Source organism: Cordyceps javanica, chromosome 3, assembly GCF_051103115.1.
Source record: "Cordyceps javanica chromosome 3, complete sequence".
Taxonomy (NCBI): Eukaryota; Fungi; Ascomycota; class Sordariomycetes; order Hypocreales; family Cordycipitaceae; genus Cordyceps; species Cordyceps javanica.
The window spans coordinates 5,102,946-5,121,494 of record NC_139297.1 but is presented as its reverse complement, the minus strand read 5'-3'; the positions used below and the strand labels follow the sequence as shown (position 1 = coordinate 5,121,494).

Below are 18,549 nucleotides of genomic sequence, written 5' to 3'. Positions count from 1 at the left end.
CTGAGATGAGACGGCGAAGGTTGTCATTTTCTTTTGACGTTTCATCAAAAGAACCGTACATAATTTGTGTTGTTGTTCCTGCGTTTTCTTGCCAAATTTGCCATGTATCGTTTTTCCTATTGTTTTGCTTTCGCATGCTCAATGTGCCGTTCTTGGCCAGAGAGTCCCAAATCAGCTTTTCTTGACACAGCTTGCGCATGCGCAACTATGCACGATTGTGCAAGAAAAGCTGGCGGACAAGCAAAGTGCGTTGGAGGCAAGAGGTTTTTTGCATTAATGTTTCTGTAGAGCCGCGCAGTGATGAACTGCAAGTATACCTAGAGTAGATGTGGTAGGAGACATCGTTGCTTCAACGATTGGCCGCGTAGAATATATGGCTAATTTCTTAAATATCTTCCCGTCATTGGTGAGCCTTTGTGCAGTGAATGTGCGTTGCTCTGCCTAGTTGATCTGCTGCGCAAAACCCTTGACTCAAGCCCGGTCAATAACACCTGGTTGTCGTGGCTCAAGACAACAGTGGAGACGATATCATGCCGAAAGTGGAAAAACGATTTGATCAGCTTTTCTACGTAATTCTTTATTTGGCAGCCTAACAGGCTGCGACAATTCAGCCTGGCGCGCGATGATCTGAGTCACAGCCACGATGAGCGCATCCATCAAACTGCTGCCTGTTGCCAGACAGACCAGACATCCTGCTGTTACCAGACTTGATCCGTTTCTTGTCTGAATTTCGAATAGCTCCATGTTGTACATCCGACGTCAGTCGAGGATGATTGACACTTTACGTCGCTTGACTCGCACCTCTGGCAAGACGACTGCCGTTCCTCAAACAGACACCACGAGGCCCATGACGACGAGAGCATCACGGGGCGGCGGGCCCGTCGCGGCGCAGCGAACCCACTACACCTCCAAGCCCGTCGACGTGCCCGCCTCGTTTCTGCAGACGGCGCCCGAGACGCCCATCACGTTCCGGCACATCCCCTTTGCCGAGTCGCCGCTGCCCGAGTACGCGGGCTGCTTCGCCGTCGTCGTCGACAATGTGCTGGCGCCATGGGAGTGCGCCGAGCTGCTGCGGCTGGCCGAGGCGTCGGTGCCGGACGCGGCCGAGGGGGGCCGCGCGTCGTCGCCGTGGCGCCCGGCGCTGGTCAACATGGGCGGCGGGTTCGAGGCCGCGGTCGCCGACTACCGCAACAGTGATCGCATCATCTGGGACTGCCAGACGGTCGTGGACAGGATCTGGCGGCGGTGCCTGCTGGCGCGCGACGGCGGCGGCGGTGGCGAGTCGATGGCGGCGCTGCTGAGCAGGACGCCAGAGGACCAGCGGCGCCGCCAGGAGGGAGGCGGCGACTGGACTTTTGAGCGTCTCAATGAGAGGATGCGGTTTCTCAAATACACAAAAGGCCAGTTCTTCAAGCGTGAGTGGGCCAAAACGACCGTCCTTCTGTTTCCTTTTTTTGGGGGTCTCAAGGGCCGCGGGAAACAATGAAAACTAATCAGATGGCCTGGGGGCCGTGTGTAGCTCACTGCGACGGCGCATATCACTATGCCGCAGACGACACCACCTTCAAGACGCATTACACCGTGCATCTGTACCTGAACGACTCTGCAAAGACTTCCGCGGACGACGACGCATGCGTGGGTGGCGCCACGTCCTTTCTCTCGCACGACCTCGAGCGCCAGGTCGACGTCGACCCCAGAGCTGGCAGCGTGCTCATCTTTCAGCACCGCGGGCTGCTGCACCAGGGGGCCGAGGTGCACAGCGGCACAAAGTACACGATGCGGACGGACATTCTGTATCGTTGGACGCCAGAGTAGCGCGTTGCGCCCTGGAGAAAAACCCCGCCTACGTCTCATTTTACAGTTGTAGTTTAAGACCGAGCCCCGTCGCATGAGCAGTATCGTTGTAGAGAGATGATGTTTTATTGTGGAAAGAGAGAGTGCCTAACTAGAGGGTGCCTATGCGGGTGCCTGACAAGTATGAAAAGGACAATCGATTTGGATTACTAGTCTTGATACTAGATTTAGCGTACAGGCAATCTCGCTGTTAGCATTTGAAGTATTCCAAGCGCACGTGGTGTAGGACCATCGATGATGTGCATTATTTATATAGCATCACTATATTTGACATGTTCTGTCGGCGGAGGCTTCAAACATGCCCTAGACATAGCTCTCAATCGGTTATGCTTTCCACACCCGTTGTGTCACTGGCTGCCAATACGTTTTGCTCGTTGAAGCGGAGATGACGAATCGTGTCGCATGCCTCTCCTCCAGAAATAAGCATCGTCTGTTTGCAGTGCGGGAAGTTTCCCCAAACCTTGCTCCACGAGCATTCTGATTAAATTTCCCGACTCGCATTCGATCGACCAACTTTCCGGGCGCGAGGCAAAGCTGGGACGGCAGTCATCAATCAAGAGCTCAAGGGCTCGCTTGTTCACCGTTCTCGTGAGGGACGTGTGTTCGTCCCTGCGTGGACTTTCCCAAGGCTGATCTTGATCATCATATATAGACGATCACGAGGTGGGATCGATAGTCGATTAGTCTAGCGGACTCCCCGTCACAAGCGTGACTGGTCTGGTGGGGAGGAAGCTACTATAAATGGGCGAATGCGCAGCGCATATCCACTGGAGGGAACTCCTCTAGTGATTAGTAGTCTATTATTGCGAGTCCCTGGCGGAATGTCTGCGATAACTCAATACAATCACAACTACCTTGACTATCTTTCCTTCTCTTTCTTCGTGCTACTCGCGAATCTTGACACTCTCAAGGTCAGCGCCAGACGCGAGCAGAAATTTGCGAATGCCGCCGTGCCTAGCCAAGCTTTCCTTTACCTCATCCTCTATCCAAAAACTATCAAAGTGTATCATATTATCAATCTTGGCGCCGCGTGCGACAAGAAGCTTGACAATGTCGAGATGGTAACTGGTAACGGCACAACAGAGCGGACCGACGCCGTTGAGCCCACCATTTGGATTTGCCCCACACTTTATAAGCATTTCAACAGCATCGTAGTGCCCTTGTTCGCAGGCTACAATCAGCAACTTGTCCAGATCATCGCCGCTAGCCTTGACTAGTTGTTCCAGTGTGTCAGATGAAAGTGAAAGTTTGGATAACTCGAGCAGATACGTCAAAGATGTATATTCCCTATCATTGAAGGATGGTTTCAGCCATTGGTCCCATGAATTCGGGTTTATCAGTCATCTGCGCTCGGGAGCTTCGTGGTTCCTGAGAACCCATCCATTTCTCGGCTGGTTCCAATGGAGATCTGAACGTAGATCAATTGAGCCACCGGTGAGTTGTAGTACATACTGTATCATATCATCAGGCTCTGGAAGTCGGCAGGCCTCATGTAGCATCGTGTGGTTGTCTCCGTAAATAGGCGTGATGCTTGCACCTCGGTCGACCAACTCTTTGACCATTTCTGGCTCCCCCGACATTACAGCGAGAAGTAGGGGAGAGAAATAACCCGAATCTAGAATTTGAGATTTTGCGGAATACTTGTTCAGCAGCAGCCTTGCACATTTAACGCTGCCGGCGAAACAAGCCATATGCAGGGCGGTATAACCAGCGCGATTCTCTGCCATTGGATCAGCACCATAACGAAGAAGGAGCTCCAGGCAAAAGAGCTGCTGTTCTTCATCTCCAAGGGCCCAAAAAAACTGATTCAAGATCGTGAAACCAGCAGAATCTGTCAGTTTGGTATCCACACCAAAATTGAGAAGCAACTCCATCATTTCCCCGTTGCCATGCTGCCAAGCTTGTCGAAGGGCATAATTCAGATCATTCTTATCAGGGCAGAGTTCGTGGCTCGAACTGAGTGTCAAAATTTGTCTGACTGTCTTCTCGTCGTTGGCGCAACAGGCAGCTGTGACCATGTCGGCTCCCGACTCGCCGTTGAAAGTGACGAGTGGCAAACGCTGACAAATCGACTTGTAGCATTCCATATCTGCACTCTGACAAATTGCTTCACGAATCTCTTTGTAATGTTTCTTTGTATACTTATTTTTACACCCATCTCCGGCGTCAAGAAGTAGCTTGATAAGGTTCAAATTGCCGACTCGGCATGCCGCTTGCAGAGGTAAAGGATCAGAAGATTTCGCGGGTATTGGTTTGACACCCTTATTCAAACAAATCTGGGCCATTTCAAAAGCATAAGGACCGTTTGATTGGCATATATGGGTGAGAGCACGATCCCCAATGACTGGCTGGTGATTTTTTAAGAGAGCTTTAGCTATCTTGACGTGACCCTCGGTGTTGCCTAGGAACGCTGTTTCAAGTAGACTGCTGCTGTCCATCAAAACTCCGGCCTCCACCAAGATATCGAAAAAGGCATCATAACCATGAGAAACGGCGGCTTCGAGACTTGATCCACGCATCTCTTCGTTCATGGCTTCCAGAAGCTGCTTGAGGATGGACTCTCTATCAGCTGCATATGGTGCAGGCAACCCAAATCTAATACCATGCTGGCCATGGTCGTAGATCAAAGTAGGAGAATGCTTCAACAAGAGTTCAACAAGATTTTTATGACCGCCCCTGGCAGCATAATGTAGCGCGTTGAGGCCCGTTTGATCCATTCCTCGAGGACTCGCGCCGTTGTCCAATAAATGCCGGACAATCTCTTCATGGCCCGCTGCGGCTGCCGCCATAATGGAAGTGAGTCCATGTCTTGCGTCATCTCCGAACGAAAAAGAATGGCTGAATTGCGTATCGATATCTGTGCCGGCATCGAGGGCTGCTTTCAGAACAGTCATGTCTCCACGAGATGCAGCCCACAGCAGAGCACGCGGCTGCAAAGCTTCTGCGTCGATCTCGTAAATTTTTTGTTTAAATGCATTGTAAATTGGCTTGGAAGAGCGAATAAGAGACCACGAATCTCGCGAAGATGCCATGTAATCGATTACCTGCCGAAGCCGCTTCCATTCAAGAAGCTTCTCAAGAAGCGTCTTGCGTGACATTGTGAGTCTGGCCACTGGCAACGACAAAGAGTGTGGAGAGTGAAATAGTAATAAGAAGCTGTTGTGATGCTCTACTGGTCTGGGAAGAATAGAATTTAGGAAGTTGGACTGATGATATAGAAATTGGGGTTGCGAGCCTACAGCACAATAGCACGCGCCGAGGCGGAATTTAGCGGCCGTGCGGCCAAGTCCTAGAATTGACCGCTAGCTCATTTGATTGACGCAAATATAAGAGCACAAAGGAAAATTGAAGCTTTGAGCAACATGAACCAAGGAAATGAGAGTCTAGCCACTGGTGTGACACTACAGTGAAGAGCTTGAGGGCGATAACGAGCACTGTCATGAAGATGACAAGGGGTTACAAACTTCCGCCAGCACTTATTAATGAGCCCATAGCCTACCTGAGTTACGCATGGCCACTGGTTTGCCTACGACTGCTGAGCTGTCTACGACTGCTGAGTTACCTACGACCGCGTTACACAGCACTTGCATGACGTCTTTTGCAGTTCGACTTACAAAACTGTAGTGCAGACTTGATGAATATTTGACACCAAAGTTTCCCGGTCTATCGCCCTCAAAAATCAGCGCTGTCGCAATCTGGTTAGACATGGACAGGTAGTATTCATTCTGTTTACCGAGATGTCTTTGATATCAAAGAGTGACGTTGTCTCCCCGTCGTGCTTCTTTGACGCAGGGTCTTACTCAATGGTGGACCGGGATTCGGATTTCAGCTGCTACTTATGCTTGTGAATGAACCAGGCAACACCGAAACCTGGCTAGGATATTTGCTGCCTGCTGGCGGTGGCGGTGCTCTCCGAGACCTGTTTCATTGTCAGCCCCTTACTGAATGGAGACCCGTTGTGAAATGCTACTGTTGAAAATTGAATTGTACGCCTCCTAAACTAAGCCGTAACTACAGTAGACGACGACTGCGAATGCGATCAACGAGGCGCCGGATACCATTCTTTTGGTTAACCGACCTTATTTTTCTCAAGTAGTGCTATTGATAAGCTAGCCACACTCTATGGCGTAAGATCTATGTTCTCTATTATATCTGAACGTACTTAATCGTTGCCTCTGAGGTATTCATAGTTAAGGACAAGGGCTTGGGGACAATGGCCGGGAGCAGGAACTTACTGTCCTTCAATCGACCAAGTTACAGTACAGTACGTATCATAACAGTCAGGACAAAGGTACGACTTGCGTTCGTCACAAGCCAAACGTTGGTTGCACAGCAGAGGCTTGTTTAGTTCCCTCGTAATGGCTCAGCGCGTGCCCAAGAATGACACTGGCCTTCTCAATGCTGACAGCTGGGTAACACAGCGTGGCCTCGTGAAACAGTGACAATGGTCCAGAAATGTGGTCTATTCAATCATGATCATCTTGAGACTTTTAACTCTGCGCCGCTCTTTGCCGACGAGCTTTTCTCCACTTCATTCCATAGAGCAACTCCGCGATAAGAAAAACGCTCATGCCCGTGGTGAGGATTCCCAAGCCCAGAAACGTCGCTGCGGAGCCAAACTTTTCCAACATCAAGTCCCCAAAGGCTACTCCGAGGGCGCCCATTCCGCAGCGCAGCAAATTATTGACGGCCGTCGAGCTCGCTGCCTTTCCTGGGCACAAGTCTGCCACAAGCGTCGTATTGATGGCAAAGACGGCGTTCGAAGTGGCGGCAATCATAAACTGCAGCATCAGCGGAACCGCGATCCAGCCTGGCTTCGATACAGTGGCAAGTTGGGACGGCTGAAGCACCGTGAATCCGTAGGCCGCCGTCGAGACGATGAATAGTACTGTGATCCAAGGCACATGGCGCAGTCGAGCGTGTTCAATTGCAAAGTCGTTTGGCAGGTCCTTTTTATTCTTGGACGGGGGAGCCGCTGTTGGATTCCGTCCGAGATAGGCTTTCTCGGCGGCCAGAAACTCGCGCGTCATGAGCTTGCCCGCAATTACGGATCCAACGATGGTGCCCAACCCTGATAATGGCATTAATATGGAGCATATCCAGAGCTTGAGGGCGTGGCACATACCGTTGGGCAGAAATATGACGCCGAGAAGAAGATCGTTCAAATGAAACAGGTCACCGAACAGCCCTGTTGTAGTAGCGACGACGATACTCCAGACAGAGTAGACTGTTCCGCCGAATATCAGGCTGACAAATATATCTTTTTCTCGCAAGAGAAGGAGTGGCTCTACAAACGTTTTCCAGGTCACCTTTGGACGTGGCTTCACAGTCTTTGGCTGCTCTTTGTTGTCTTCGCCAAGGACAACGCGACTCAATAGCGGCCTGTAGATCCCCGACAGCTTCCGAGAGCCGTTGCCCGCAATCGAACGGAGTGTTTCTGGCAGAATCGTGACGATGACGGTGAGCACCAAGCAGGAGGCGATGAGCAAGAAAACAAAGACGGATCTTGATTATCTGGTCAGAACTGACGTACGCGCTTTGTGGATTGTAGAGCATCACCTACCGGAACCCGAGGAAGTTGGCTAGTATGCCGCCAATAATTGGCCCGACGGCGATGCTGAAATTTCGAACTACAGCATCAAGTTCTTAGCAAAGATGTCCCTGGTGTGAATGAGTCACATACTGGCTTGGTAGAAACTGATAAACGATCCACGCTCATCAGGGGTCGCAATGTCTTGTATGACACCATTACCTACGCAAGGTTAGTATATGGCTGTTGGGAAAGACAATGACTCGTGAACGGGTACCAATGCTAACGGTGGAGGCACTGCCTGCAGCTTGCAGTCCTCTAAAAATAAGAAGAACGGGAAAGTTGGGTGAGAAGCTCAAGACGATGTTGGAGACGATATAAACAAAGAAAGAATATAAATATACAGGCCGACGCCCGATGGTATCAGAGAGAGAACCCCAGAACAAGGGTGAGATACCTTGTACTACCAGGTACGAGGTAATGGTCAATTCAACATCATTGGGGCTGACTTTGAGATCCTACAATATGTATCAGTAAGTTTATTCTTTATAGTTGTGCTCATTTATCAAGGCGATGATACCTGCGCAATGGCGGAGAGAGACGGTAGGTAAATGTTGGAGGACAGGCCCGAAAAGAGACCGGCAATGCCGACGATGATGACGAGATACCACTTGACCCGCTTCGAATAGACATGGAATGGCGCATCTTTCTGAGTAGAAACAATGGAAACTTCTTTTTGTGTCTTGTCTTTTGTAAACACCTCTTCGTGTCGAGTGCCGCCTGTAGTGTCCGGTTGGGCAGGCTCTGCGGGTTCCAGTACCGTACTCGAGGCCGAGTCTGATTCACTATGCTCCCTGCTTCCAGAAGATGAATGAGAGGAACTTGTAGACTCCTGCCGCCCTCGCGGCGGTGTCATGTAATTTTGCACGCTATCGCTCATTGTCCGCTCTCCGTCGTGTGCGGGAACCGAAGCAAGTCTTTTAGCGTCTTGATTAGATGCCGTGTCCGTGTCGCCATTCATGATTTTTGTGCCCGTCACCATTCAAAGCGTCATGAATCAAACGAAAAGGTCATCTCATATATATGATTGAGGAAACGACATGGAAGCGGCCTCGTACATAAAGATATCGCGTTGAAACGCTGCATCATGTGATGTCGCCATTTGCCGCGCGTCCGAGAGGCGATTTATCGTCCGAATAATGCAACGTCCCTTCCACGGGAACCCGACTGACACAGCACAGATAAGTCATAAACCCTGTTGGAACTATCTGGTGTCTTGTTTTGTGCCATCGGGGCCCAGTGTTCCGGGTTTTACCCACCCGTTTCAAGCCGGATACCATCGTAGTTGCAGCGTGGTAGCCCCGCTAACAAGACTATTTATAGGGAAAGTTGATGCGATGTATGGTTAAATGAGCTTTTATTTTTATTTTTATTTTTATTCTAGTTTTTTGGTCTTTTACCCGCGTTCGTATCTTTATCGCCAGAGAGCCACATGCTTTGTACTCGAGCGGTTCTTGTCTAACTACTATCGCGGCCCCTCTTTGCTGTTGCCCGTCTTCGTTTCCACAAGAAGACAAACAACCCGACAGTCAGTAGCGCGCCAGCGAAGCCACTAATACCAATAACAAAGCCCAATGCTGTAGGAGGAACAATTGGCTTGGCGGCCGTATTCGAAGACTCGGTTGCAGACATTGCCATGCTCTCAGTAGTAGACATCACCTCATGTGGCAGCACAGGCTCCTGTTGCGTGATTGTTGTACTGAGCGCCGGGGGCTCGATATAGGACGTAGTCATGGCTGTAGGTGAGAAAGCCCTTGAGCGTAATCAATATAAGTGATGGGTGCGTAGCCCGGGCTGGGTGGTTAGACTGAACCTACCTGGAGATAGAACCGGATATCGTAGTCGCACTGGTGAGCTTAGTAGACGAAACCTCCCCAGTAGGTGAGCTGAGCCGCGCAGGAGAAGTTTTCCCAGAAAGAGATGAGTCTTCTGCGGATTCGGGGTGAAATGGCGTAAGAATTCGAATATTTGAAGTCAATGGACTCTCGCCTCTCTTAGTATCATACTGGGCAGAGCTGCGCAGTCGCAATGGCGGCGGGGGAAGCTTTCGTCTGTCGGCTCTCATCTTCCCTGGATTTCTTTGCAGAGTGAATAATCGAAATATAATGAGCCCAGATACTCTACATTGATGTTGATTGTCGTTACACTGGCCCTTGGCGGTGTACCTTTGTGCCTTTGACAATTAGTTGGTCAGTCCCAATGGCCTCGCTCGGCACCATTCTCATCTCCAGTTGTTTTGTTACTCTCTGTGTTTAAATCCGGGGGCCCTGAGACGAATACGTTGGCATGCGCCGGGATGACCCTGTCAGAGTATTGGTGAAACGACGGAAATATCAGCATAAATAACCCTAAACCCCTGCAGTTCTGCACTTGGTCCAATGTGGTTCGTCGATGGGCCGTCTCAACCCATCAATCACTGTGGAGCCCCCGTACCCTGATGTATTGTATGTTATTCATTGAGCTATGCATATGCAGAATCATGCTGGCAAGTGCCATAGAATGACTTTCCAAACGACAATGTAACTTTGTTATCTGAGCTTGATTGATTCACTGGGACTGGCCGCCGCGTGAAACAGGTGCAACGGCGGCCTAACCCGGCACTAACATTGGGCCATGTTGAGCGCGGGGGACTCGTACGAGCTTGCTTTCCTACCGCTCGCGATAGAAATGGGTTTCATAGAGTGGCTGTATCGTAATGCTATTTTTACCCACCCAGGTATCCTCTTTGATGGCTTCAATCATATCACAATCGTTACTTGCTCGGTTTCCCATCCAGTAAAGGGGCATGTACTATGCTGCTTCTCATTCACAGTCGAACGGCCTCAATGATAGCTATGGGACGGACCACACTCATGGTATTTCAAATATTCTTGAGAAGCACAGAATTTCATGCTACCTCGTACAAGTTTCGGGTGTTATCTTCTATGGTGCTGCCGTGTATGGAACTGATATGTGCGAGCAGTGCGGAGAAGAGAATCGTGAACTAGTCGAAGCTCAAGGTGTACATGCAAGATCCAAATGGAAGAAGTATGGAACTTGACGGGGGGAAATTAGCCGATGTGCTGCTTAGTGTTCCAGGTATGCCAATAGACAGACAAGCCATGTGGCAAAAGCGGACGAAAGAGAAAAGCCTGTATTAGACCAAACCTCGGCCTGTCTTTAGAACTCAATATAGAGTGGACACCCCGACTCCCGGGAGAAGAAACTCCAATATGTACTAGTGAGTGGCCGAACCGCGACACGCTAGATGTCAAGCAAGTTATTGCTCCCGCTGCCTTTTAGGTGTTTCATATCATTCTCAGGGTTGTGTTTCACCGTAGCAGTGAGAACATCGTCAAGCATGTCATCTCCGGTTGTCGTTGGAAGCTGCAGCTCCGTCGTGCTCTGGCACTAGGCTTGGGAATAACTTTGTAAAAATGGCCAGTCACCAAACCAGTGACCACGCTTGTAGGGATTTAGATACTAAAACGGCCAAAGAAAAAGACCGAAAAAGACCAAAAAAAAGAGACCGATCAACGGGCAAAGAGCACTATTTGCTGGGAAAACCAACGTTAATTGGTCCAGATAAACTTTGCTGAACAGACAATAGTCTTATGATGAACTAAAAATAAAATTCAAATTCAAATACCGACGTAGCCACTTTTGCTCTATTTTTGGTCGCCAGTGCTAGGGTTGGCGTGGAGTATTGAGAAGCACTGTTCCAAACTTGCGCCTGCGCTGCCTACGTACAACTACATCTACAATCAAGGTACATCCGATTTTGCAGATTTCGCCCCCAAATTTGTAGTAAACAACGTATCGGGTTGCCAAGGGTCGCTAACGCGTAACGGGCTGCCACACATGCAACAGGTTGGAGGGGGAAGGCCCCTGCACATCGACAGAGCCTCAATGCAGTTCGGTGGGACCCTGGCAACCTGGACAATGATAACATACTTGGCATACCATAGTCTTGGCCAGCTCTACGCTAGTGTTTTACGTTGTGCCGGGCTTCCGGGAAGGCTGTTCTAACTGATTGCTATGAATAGCTTAGCGTACTATGTGCTGCACGATTTTGCGCTCGCTTCTCAGATGCGGAAGAACGTCCTCGGCATTGGATCTGTTGAAACTGTGGCGCTGTGGCGTCGCGCCGAAACAACTTCGGACCCCGGATGATCAAGTCTAGCCCTAGATCTTCTTGATGAAGGATTCGTGGCTCGCTAATGGGAGATGGGATAACATGCAACAGTAGTCTATGACATCAAGGGAAGCAAGAGGAGTTTCGATAAACAAAGAAGTGTGTACCTTGGAGGTTACAAGGAACAGGCTACAACCATCTTAGCAATCTTGTTCAAGGCAGTACGGGAGACGGCTTTGAGACTTCGTCAAAAACAGCCGGGCGGTTACATTTGACAAATTTGCCCACGACTTGGCTGCCGAAATATAAGATGCCATATGATTCAAACATCTTGAAGCAGCAAGGCATGCCGTTAGCAAAAATACACCGGGAAAAACTAGCTGTGCGCAACAAGACGTGGGTTGTGTCCGAAGCGCAGCGAAACGTTGCCGTGTAAGTCACGACTATAGAACAACGGGCCAGTCAAATTATCAGTACCTACAATAGGCATCACACCAACACAGAAAACAACAAAACACGCATCGCCAAGATGACCAACTTGATGGAGAGTAAATGCTACTCGGGCGCAAATTGGTTGATACTGCGAATATCTTTGTGCAGTCGGTCAAGGCGTGACCAGGACGGCCAACATCAGTGGGAGAACAAATGTCTTTCAAGAAGCAGAGACTGTGGATGCTTTGCGGCCTGCTAAGAAGACGCTCGGAAAGATTGATTGCCTTTAATTTATACACCTTACTCGGACTTGATACGACGGCCATACAGGATTTTGACAAGCCCCCAGATATAGTAGCCTAGACTAGCATGTAGTCTTATGATTGGCTCCTACCTAAACAAGATTACCGAATTCCTATTTTGCAGCTAATGGCTAGCAACAGTCAATGAATATATTTTACGAGGACGAGCAAGCCAGGAACAAACCCATGCACAGTCACCCACGCTAGGATGGCCGTCAATTCTAGTTGCACATTATGTTCGAGCAGTTCGAAGATCAACTTTCGTGACAGAAAGAACTAGGTCATCCAGGTCAACGGTTAACGGTCAACGGTTAACGGTCAACGGTCAACGGAGTGAGCTACTGCGTCGACAGCAAGTTATTTTGATTTCTACAACAAAGGAAGACGGCGCTCGAGGCGGCCACATGAAGTGGAGAGTGATAAGCCGGCAGCGTAGAGCAAGAATCACCAAGGAGTCAGGGCGAGCAAAGTTGCCAAGGGAAAATTCCTCGACGGCGCCATGTGCAACCCAAGAAAGTTCGGGTGCCTCATCGGCTGCGGCCCGGTGTGCTTCCACCACGGCCCCGCCGTCAAGTTACCATCCAGCTTTACAGCTACTGATTTCAGGGCTGCTAGCTATATGAGCCCAGGACTAGCTATATGAGCCTAGGCGCCGGGATGTGGAGTTTTGGGGCGTCTTCGGTAGGGCATTTAGTTGGATGGTTTTCAGTTGCGCATGCTAAAGTGCCCATAAACTCCATACATCACTCTTCGCAAGACGCAAAGTGTTGGGTTCCGTTTCTTACATTTCCCCCGTCTTGTCTTGTTCTGCCACTCGGCAAATGGGATAGCATGTCTCACTACTCTCTGGTCTTGGGTGCTTGCCAGAACCTCATTGATGGATAATTGGCAGGTCTAGATTGGCAATCTGCACCGACGACCCCACAGAGGCTGGACGGGGTGAGATCTCTGCCAAAAACCACCAATGGAATTGTGCTGGGTGTTGACTCCCCCGCTTGTACGTAATTGTGCCTGCGGTCTGAAGTCTTTGTGAATCTGTCAGCTTCCAGCCTGCAAGAGTCTTGTCCGGGCGCAGAGCAGCAAAATGCAGGGCAGGTTATTAGTGCCGTCGAGCATGGCCATCGGCAAAGTCCGGCGACATCCAGCACGACGTTTGAAAATCACGTTGAGCGAGCCGTGTTCAGCGCTTTGAAGCCCAAACGAGGTGCACAGCAACCCCTGTCAGCGTCATCTTGGTACTTGGTACCATTGTCTGGCCTGCTGGATATAAATTGACGGGGTCCCTACATGAAGCAAGGGCCAAATTTCTCACTGTTATGTGAAAACAGATAACTACAAAGACAGCAGTCAATATGAAGAATAACGGCATCGTTTTCGCCGCGTTAGCAATATGCACACGACTGGGTGTCAACGCCGCGGCTAGCATGAAAGTGAGCAGTTTCGATGGACCAGTCACGACGGAAGAACTTCAGTCTTTCAACAGCTACATTGCCACGTTAGAGCCAGCACAGGACAATGTCGGCAATCAATGGGCTCAGGGCCACAGCGGCGAACAGACGAAAGCAATGGGCCTGGTCTACTCCATCTCCGGACAACAGGCGGTGCTCGACAACATGCTCCGCTTCTGCGATGCCGTCCTTTCTGAAAGAAACGACCTTGCCAAAGCACCGGTCGGACAGCACAAGATTTGGACTGGCGATGTTGCGCCAGTCTGGCCCAACAGCGTGGATGCATCTCCGGTTTCCACCGGCGGCGAGCAAGGCGACCCAGTCGGTCATTTAGCACACTGCGCTCACCTGATACTGAAAGACACAAAGCTGTACGGAAAGAGTGTTGCGATTGGCGACAAGTATCACTACGGAAAAACGTACCTGGAGCGCGCCAAGACGTATGTCAAGCAGGCAGACAAGGCCATGACGGGCCATATCCTTTCTCGGCTGCTCGACGTCTCTCGCGGCAACAAAATGTACTTTGCCAAAGACTCGCCCTACAAGGGCGGCACACCCGTGCCGTGGAACCAGCAGATGATGTTCAACTATGCTTTCCAGAATCTCGTCGCCGCACATGGCATTCTGGGCGACGACCCTGCATTGGCGGCCAGGTACCGGTCAATCATGGCAGCAAATCTGGACTGGTTTTTTGCCGGGGGCGGGTCAGAGACCAAGAAGAGCAAAAAGGGCAGCACGGTCTACGACTGGGACTATGCCTTTGGGCAGGGCGTCGAGGACGTCAATCACGGCTCTCTCGACGTTGCCGGATTTCATCGGGCCTACGCGGACGACGGCGACTGGAACGTCACCAGTACGCAGATGAAGACGCTGGCGAATACCTTTGTCGACGTGATGCGGTTGGGCGGCGGCAAGTACGCCGGAACAGTCCAAGGAGGGTGCGGCCAGGGCCATTCGAGCTGCATAGACTATGTGCGCAGCGGCTTCTTGCTCATGGCACAGTTTCGCCCAGACGCCTACCATGACATGATGGCTGCTGACTTGAAGGAGGGTGGCAGTACTTCCAAGGCCGACATCTTTTCTCGCTTTCTGTTTGTCAAAAACGCGCGCAGCAAATCTGCATGAGCTTGGAGCATACATAGTTTGGCATTTTCAGACTGAATCAGTCTACAGAAAAAAATATATTGCCGTGTGCAGGCGCTTAAAGCTTAGCTACCTTGAAAACAACTATTGAGGACGCGGATAGTCTTGTAAAGCGGCTGATGGGCCACCCAGCCTTCCGACCAAGCTATTGATTCAGGATGGCCCCCGATTATGGAAGGCTCCTACAATGGTCGTCTACCTGCTCAAGACGTCCATGGTTGCCGAATTCACCTCACTAGTGACATCATTGGCCAAAGATTCATGGCTGGTCTGGATGCACAGGGCCTTGGCCACGGGGCCTCTTATGACCTGGGTTCTTTTTCGTTTGCATCGCAGTTGGTGCAACCCAAGCATAATTGTAAAGAAGACATCTCGACACTATTTAATTACCGTCTTTTTGCAAGGAAGCCAGCCCTAGTATCCGGATGTACTGCTTGAGGCTGCACCACAGCCCGGGCCGTCCACCCTGTGGGTGGTTGTAGAAACCCACACTGGTGATCGTTAAATAATTTTGTAGGCTCCAAAATGTCTTCTTGATTTTTGCCCTCTATTTCATTGTCGCCCTTGGCTCATACCCGATATATCCTATCGTCAAGATTGTCGATTTCTCCCCCTACGGTGATGACTTGCAGCCCATCCCCCAACCGATACAAGAGAACGAAAGTCTAAGTTTAAGTCTAACCCCGAGTTTAAGACAGCTTAACCGGTTTCTCTTCCCCAGCCGACACAGCTACAGGATCTTTTAAGCTACAAGGACTCTCGTGTTGTATAAAAGTATCCTACACAAGCGCAGGAGACCTCCGCAGCCATTTTTGTCCACATTGGTCTCGAGATACTGCACATACTCCTCAGTATCGTCTTGGAGTTGCCCTCTTGGTAGGACCATGGACTCGAAACCTTCATTGATCGACATGAGCTCTTGGAAGTCACTGCTCGTGTTCAACCTTTTTCTACGAGACACTGTAGACTGACGGATACAACTATCAAACGCCTGCGACCGCGAATAAAATTTGGTAAAGACCACAGCTCGCCTTTCCCCCTTACCGCACCGTATCCAAAGAGCAAAGCGTCAGTTCTACACGCATCGAATCTCATCTCAGAATGGCGGCCTCGTCTTAGCGTCAGCCTCTTACAATCAGCTGCCCCGCTACAGAGCGCATGGCAGTCAGCCTCACGGGAAGCCACACAATTCAAGACTTCACACTTTCACTATTGTGCTTGCCCTGGTCGAAAACCGCCCGGATGGATCCCCTGAGTGCCATTGGCTTGGCGTCCGCCATTGTGCAGTTTGTACAGTTTGGCTTCCAGATCGCAGACCGTCTGCAGGACCTGACGTCCAAGCACCCAGGGCAGATTCCCAAGGCACTCCAGGGCATATCAATGCACCTGCCGCTGCTGGCAAACTCGCTGTCCAAGATCAAGTCCGATTCCCGCATCAGCGCCTTTGACTTTGACACCAAATGCATCCTCAAGGGTATCGTGTCGGGCTGCCTCACCCAGGTCCAGGAAGTCGAGGCTATGCTCGAAGAGATTGCTTGCACGCCCGGCGATTCTCTGAAAACCAAGCTCAAAAAGGTGATGACGAGTATGAAGTACGAGGAAAAACTGTCGCGCATCGAGCGTAACCTCAACACGTACATCTCGGTGCTTATTCTTCACCACGTGGTGGACGCGGCGGATGCGCCGAAAGACTTGCTGGACGAGACATACTTTGATGTGCGCGAAAAACTAGCCGACGCTTATATCGAGCGCAAAGTCCTCATTAAGCAGCTCGACACCCATTTCTATGACGCATCTCGCTCCCAGGTCACGTCGCCCACCGTCTTATTACTCTCTGGCAAAAAGGGCGCCGGCAAGACGCAGCTTGCTCTTGGATACTGCCACAATGCCCATAAGCTACAGCAGTTTCGCACAGTCTTTTGGCTGGATGCCTCCACACTCGAGAACCTGAACCTGGGGTTTGAGCGCATGTATGCCACTGTCAACCAGAGCGTCCAAGGTACACGCGCAGACAAGATCAGATTTATGCGCAATTTCTTGGAAGAGCTCTGGCACCCCTGGCTACTGATCCTCGATAACTACGACTCTGCACTTCTGTACAACAATATCATGGATTTTCTACCTAGCCGTGGATCTGGAGGTGTATTGCTACTCTCCGAAGAGACGGAAAACGGGCTAGGAAAGGTTATTCGAGTACCGAATTACTTGAGACCACATGAACAGGAGCGTGTCGACTCGTTGCTACAGTCTGCCGTACAGAACAAGGATTTTGCCGCAATCAAGGAGGCTGTTGAGCAAGGAGCTGACGTCAATACCAAGTTGTGGGAACAATGGCCCTGCATACACCGACTTGCGCTCTTTGGTATGCATGAGGCGCTCCAGTATCTTGTTAATCATGGTGCCGATCTGCAAGTAGATGCCCAAATTGCCCCCACGCTGCACTGGGCTGCTGTTGATGGAGGTGAAGGCGTGACGCGACTGCTGCTGGATTACGAAGACAAGCAACTCGTCTTCTATTCTCAAGCCACACATCAGGCTGCCTTTTCTGCAGCAGTAGAGAATGGACATATGAGCGTCTCACGAATGCTTCTACAGAGACGCAACGTTAGTATTCATGCAACTGATAAATATAATCAAACGGCACTGGAAAGCGCGGCAGACAAAGGAAAGGTTGATCTTGTGAGACTTTTTATCAGTCAAGGTGCTCTCCGCGACGACAAAACGCCTGGCGAGAAGGCTTTGATCAAGGCGGCAGCTCATGGTCATCTGGAGACGGTGAAGATGCTCTGTCTCGAAGGTGGTGTCAACGCCAATGCTCGTCGTGATTCTGGCGACTCGGCGTTGATGCTCGCAGCCGACTCCGACTATAACACTACGACGTTTGATCTGGCAACGTTTTTGCTAGAACAAGGCGCAAGCCCGGACCCCATCGGCCATCAGGATGGTCTGCTGCATAGAGCATGTGTCCGGGGCAAGTTGGAGTTTGTGCAGCTGCTATTAAAGTACAGAGCCGACCCGACAGTCGATGGTGCTGGGTACAACCCCCTCCAATACGCACTAAAGTACGACAACCCGGAGATTGTAGACGTACTGCTGAAGACGGACATTCCCGACGCAGCGAGGCGCGCCGCCTGGCTTGACTCTGCTTTGTTATTCGCGGCCAGGACAGGCAAGCGCGGTGCGGTCCTGCAACTCCTCGAGCAGGGCGCCAACATCGATGCGCAGCTGAAGGAGGGCAACCCCATTGGTGCGACCAGCCTGCTTCTCGCTACTTTGGCAGGTCACGTACAGACGGCGCAGTTTCTCGTGCGTCGCAAAGCGCGGCAGGATATCGCGGACGTGAGCGGGCGCTTACCCCTCCCGTCTGCTGTAGCCGGCGGCCATCATTTGCTTGTGAGGGATCTCATTCGTGCTGGCGGGGACTCGAATATGAAGAGCGGCGCGGATGACAACACCGCCCTCATGATTGCTGTCGCAGCCAAGCACGAAAAAGTCGTCGAGGTGTTGTTGAAGAGCGGAGCCGACGCTGAGCTCACGAACAAGTTTGGGGAGATTGCGCTCGACATCGCAGAGGAGAAAGATTACAAGGATATCATCAAATTATTGGACCAATGAGCCACATGTTCTAGAGTTGCGTTTGTACACCTAGCTTCTAATTGTGAAATA

At 50.8% G+C, this 18,549-nt stretch overlaps 5 protein-coding genes across 5 annotated transcripts; 3 read left to right on the top strand and 2 right to left on the bottom strand.

Moving 5' to 3' along the window:
- Positions 1–769: 769 nt before the first annotated feature.
- V2A60_005729 (uncharacterized protein) lies at positions 770–1,815 on the top strand (the record flags this gene model as incomplete). The annotated part of the gene is made up of 2 exons (XM_083257036.1): positions 770–1,415; positions 1,520–1,815. 2 exons carry the CDS (start codon positions 770–772, stop codon positions 1,813–1,815), a joined length of 942 nt encoding a protein of 313 aa, XP_083113162.1.
- A 923-nt stretch (positions 1,816–2,738) lies between these two features.
- V2A60_005728 (ankyrin repeat domain-containing protein) lies at positions 2,739–4,952 on the bottom strand (the record flags this gene model as incomplete). The annotated part of the gene is made up of 2 exons (XM_083257035.1): positions 2,739–3,067; positions 4,244–4,952. The coding sequence occupies 2 exons, from the start codon at positions 4,950–4,952 to the stop codon at positions 2,739–2,741; spliced, it is 1,038 nt and encodes a 345-aa protein (XP_083113161.1).
- Positions 4,953–6,344: 1,392 nt separating this feature from the next.
- V2A60_005727 (uncharacterized protein) lies at positions 6,345–8,405 on the bottom strand (the record flags this gene model as incomplete). The annotated part of the gene is made up of 6 exons (XM_083257034.1): positions 6,345–6,925; positions 6,980–7,359; positions 7,418–7,484; positions 7,538–7,606; positions 7,842–7,902; positions 7,965–8,405. 6 exons carry the CDS (start codon positions 8,403–8,405, stop codon positions 6,345–6,347), a joined length of 1,599 nt encoding a protein of 532 aa, XP_083113160.1.
- A 5,239-nt stretch (positions 8,406–13,644) lies between these two features.
- V2A60_005726 (uncharacterized protein) lies at positions 13,645–14,865 on the top strand (the record flags this gene model as incomplete). The annotated part of the gene is made up of 1 exon (XM_083257033.1): positions 13,645–14,865. One exon carries the CDS (start codon positions 13,645–13,647, stop codon positions 14,863–14,865), a length of 1,221 nt encoding a protein of 406 aa, XP_083113159.1.
- Positions 14,866–16,125: 1,260 nt separating this feature from the next.
- V2A60_005725 (uncharacterized protein) lies at positions 16,126–18,498 on the top strand (the record flags this gene model as incomplete). The annotated part of the gene is made up of 1 exon (XM_083257032.1): positions 16,126–18,498. The coding sequence occupies one exon, from the start codon at positions 16,126–16,128 to the stop codon at positions 18,496–18,498; it is 2,373 nt and encodes a 790-aa protein (XP_083113158.1).
- Positions 18,499–18,549: the final 51 nt, after the last annotated feature.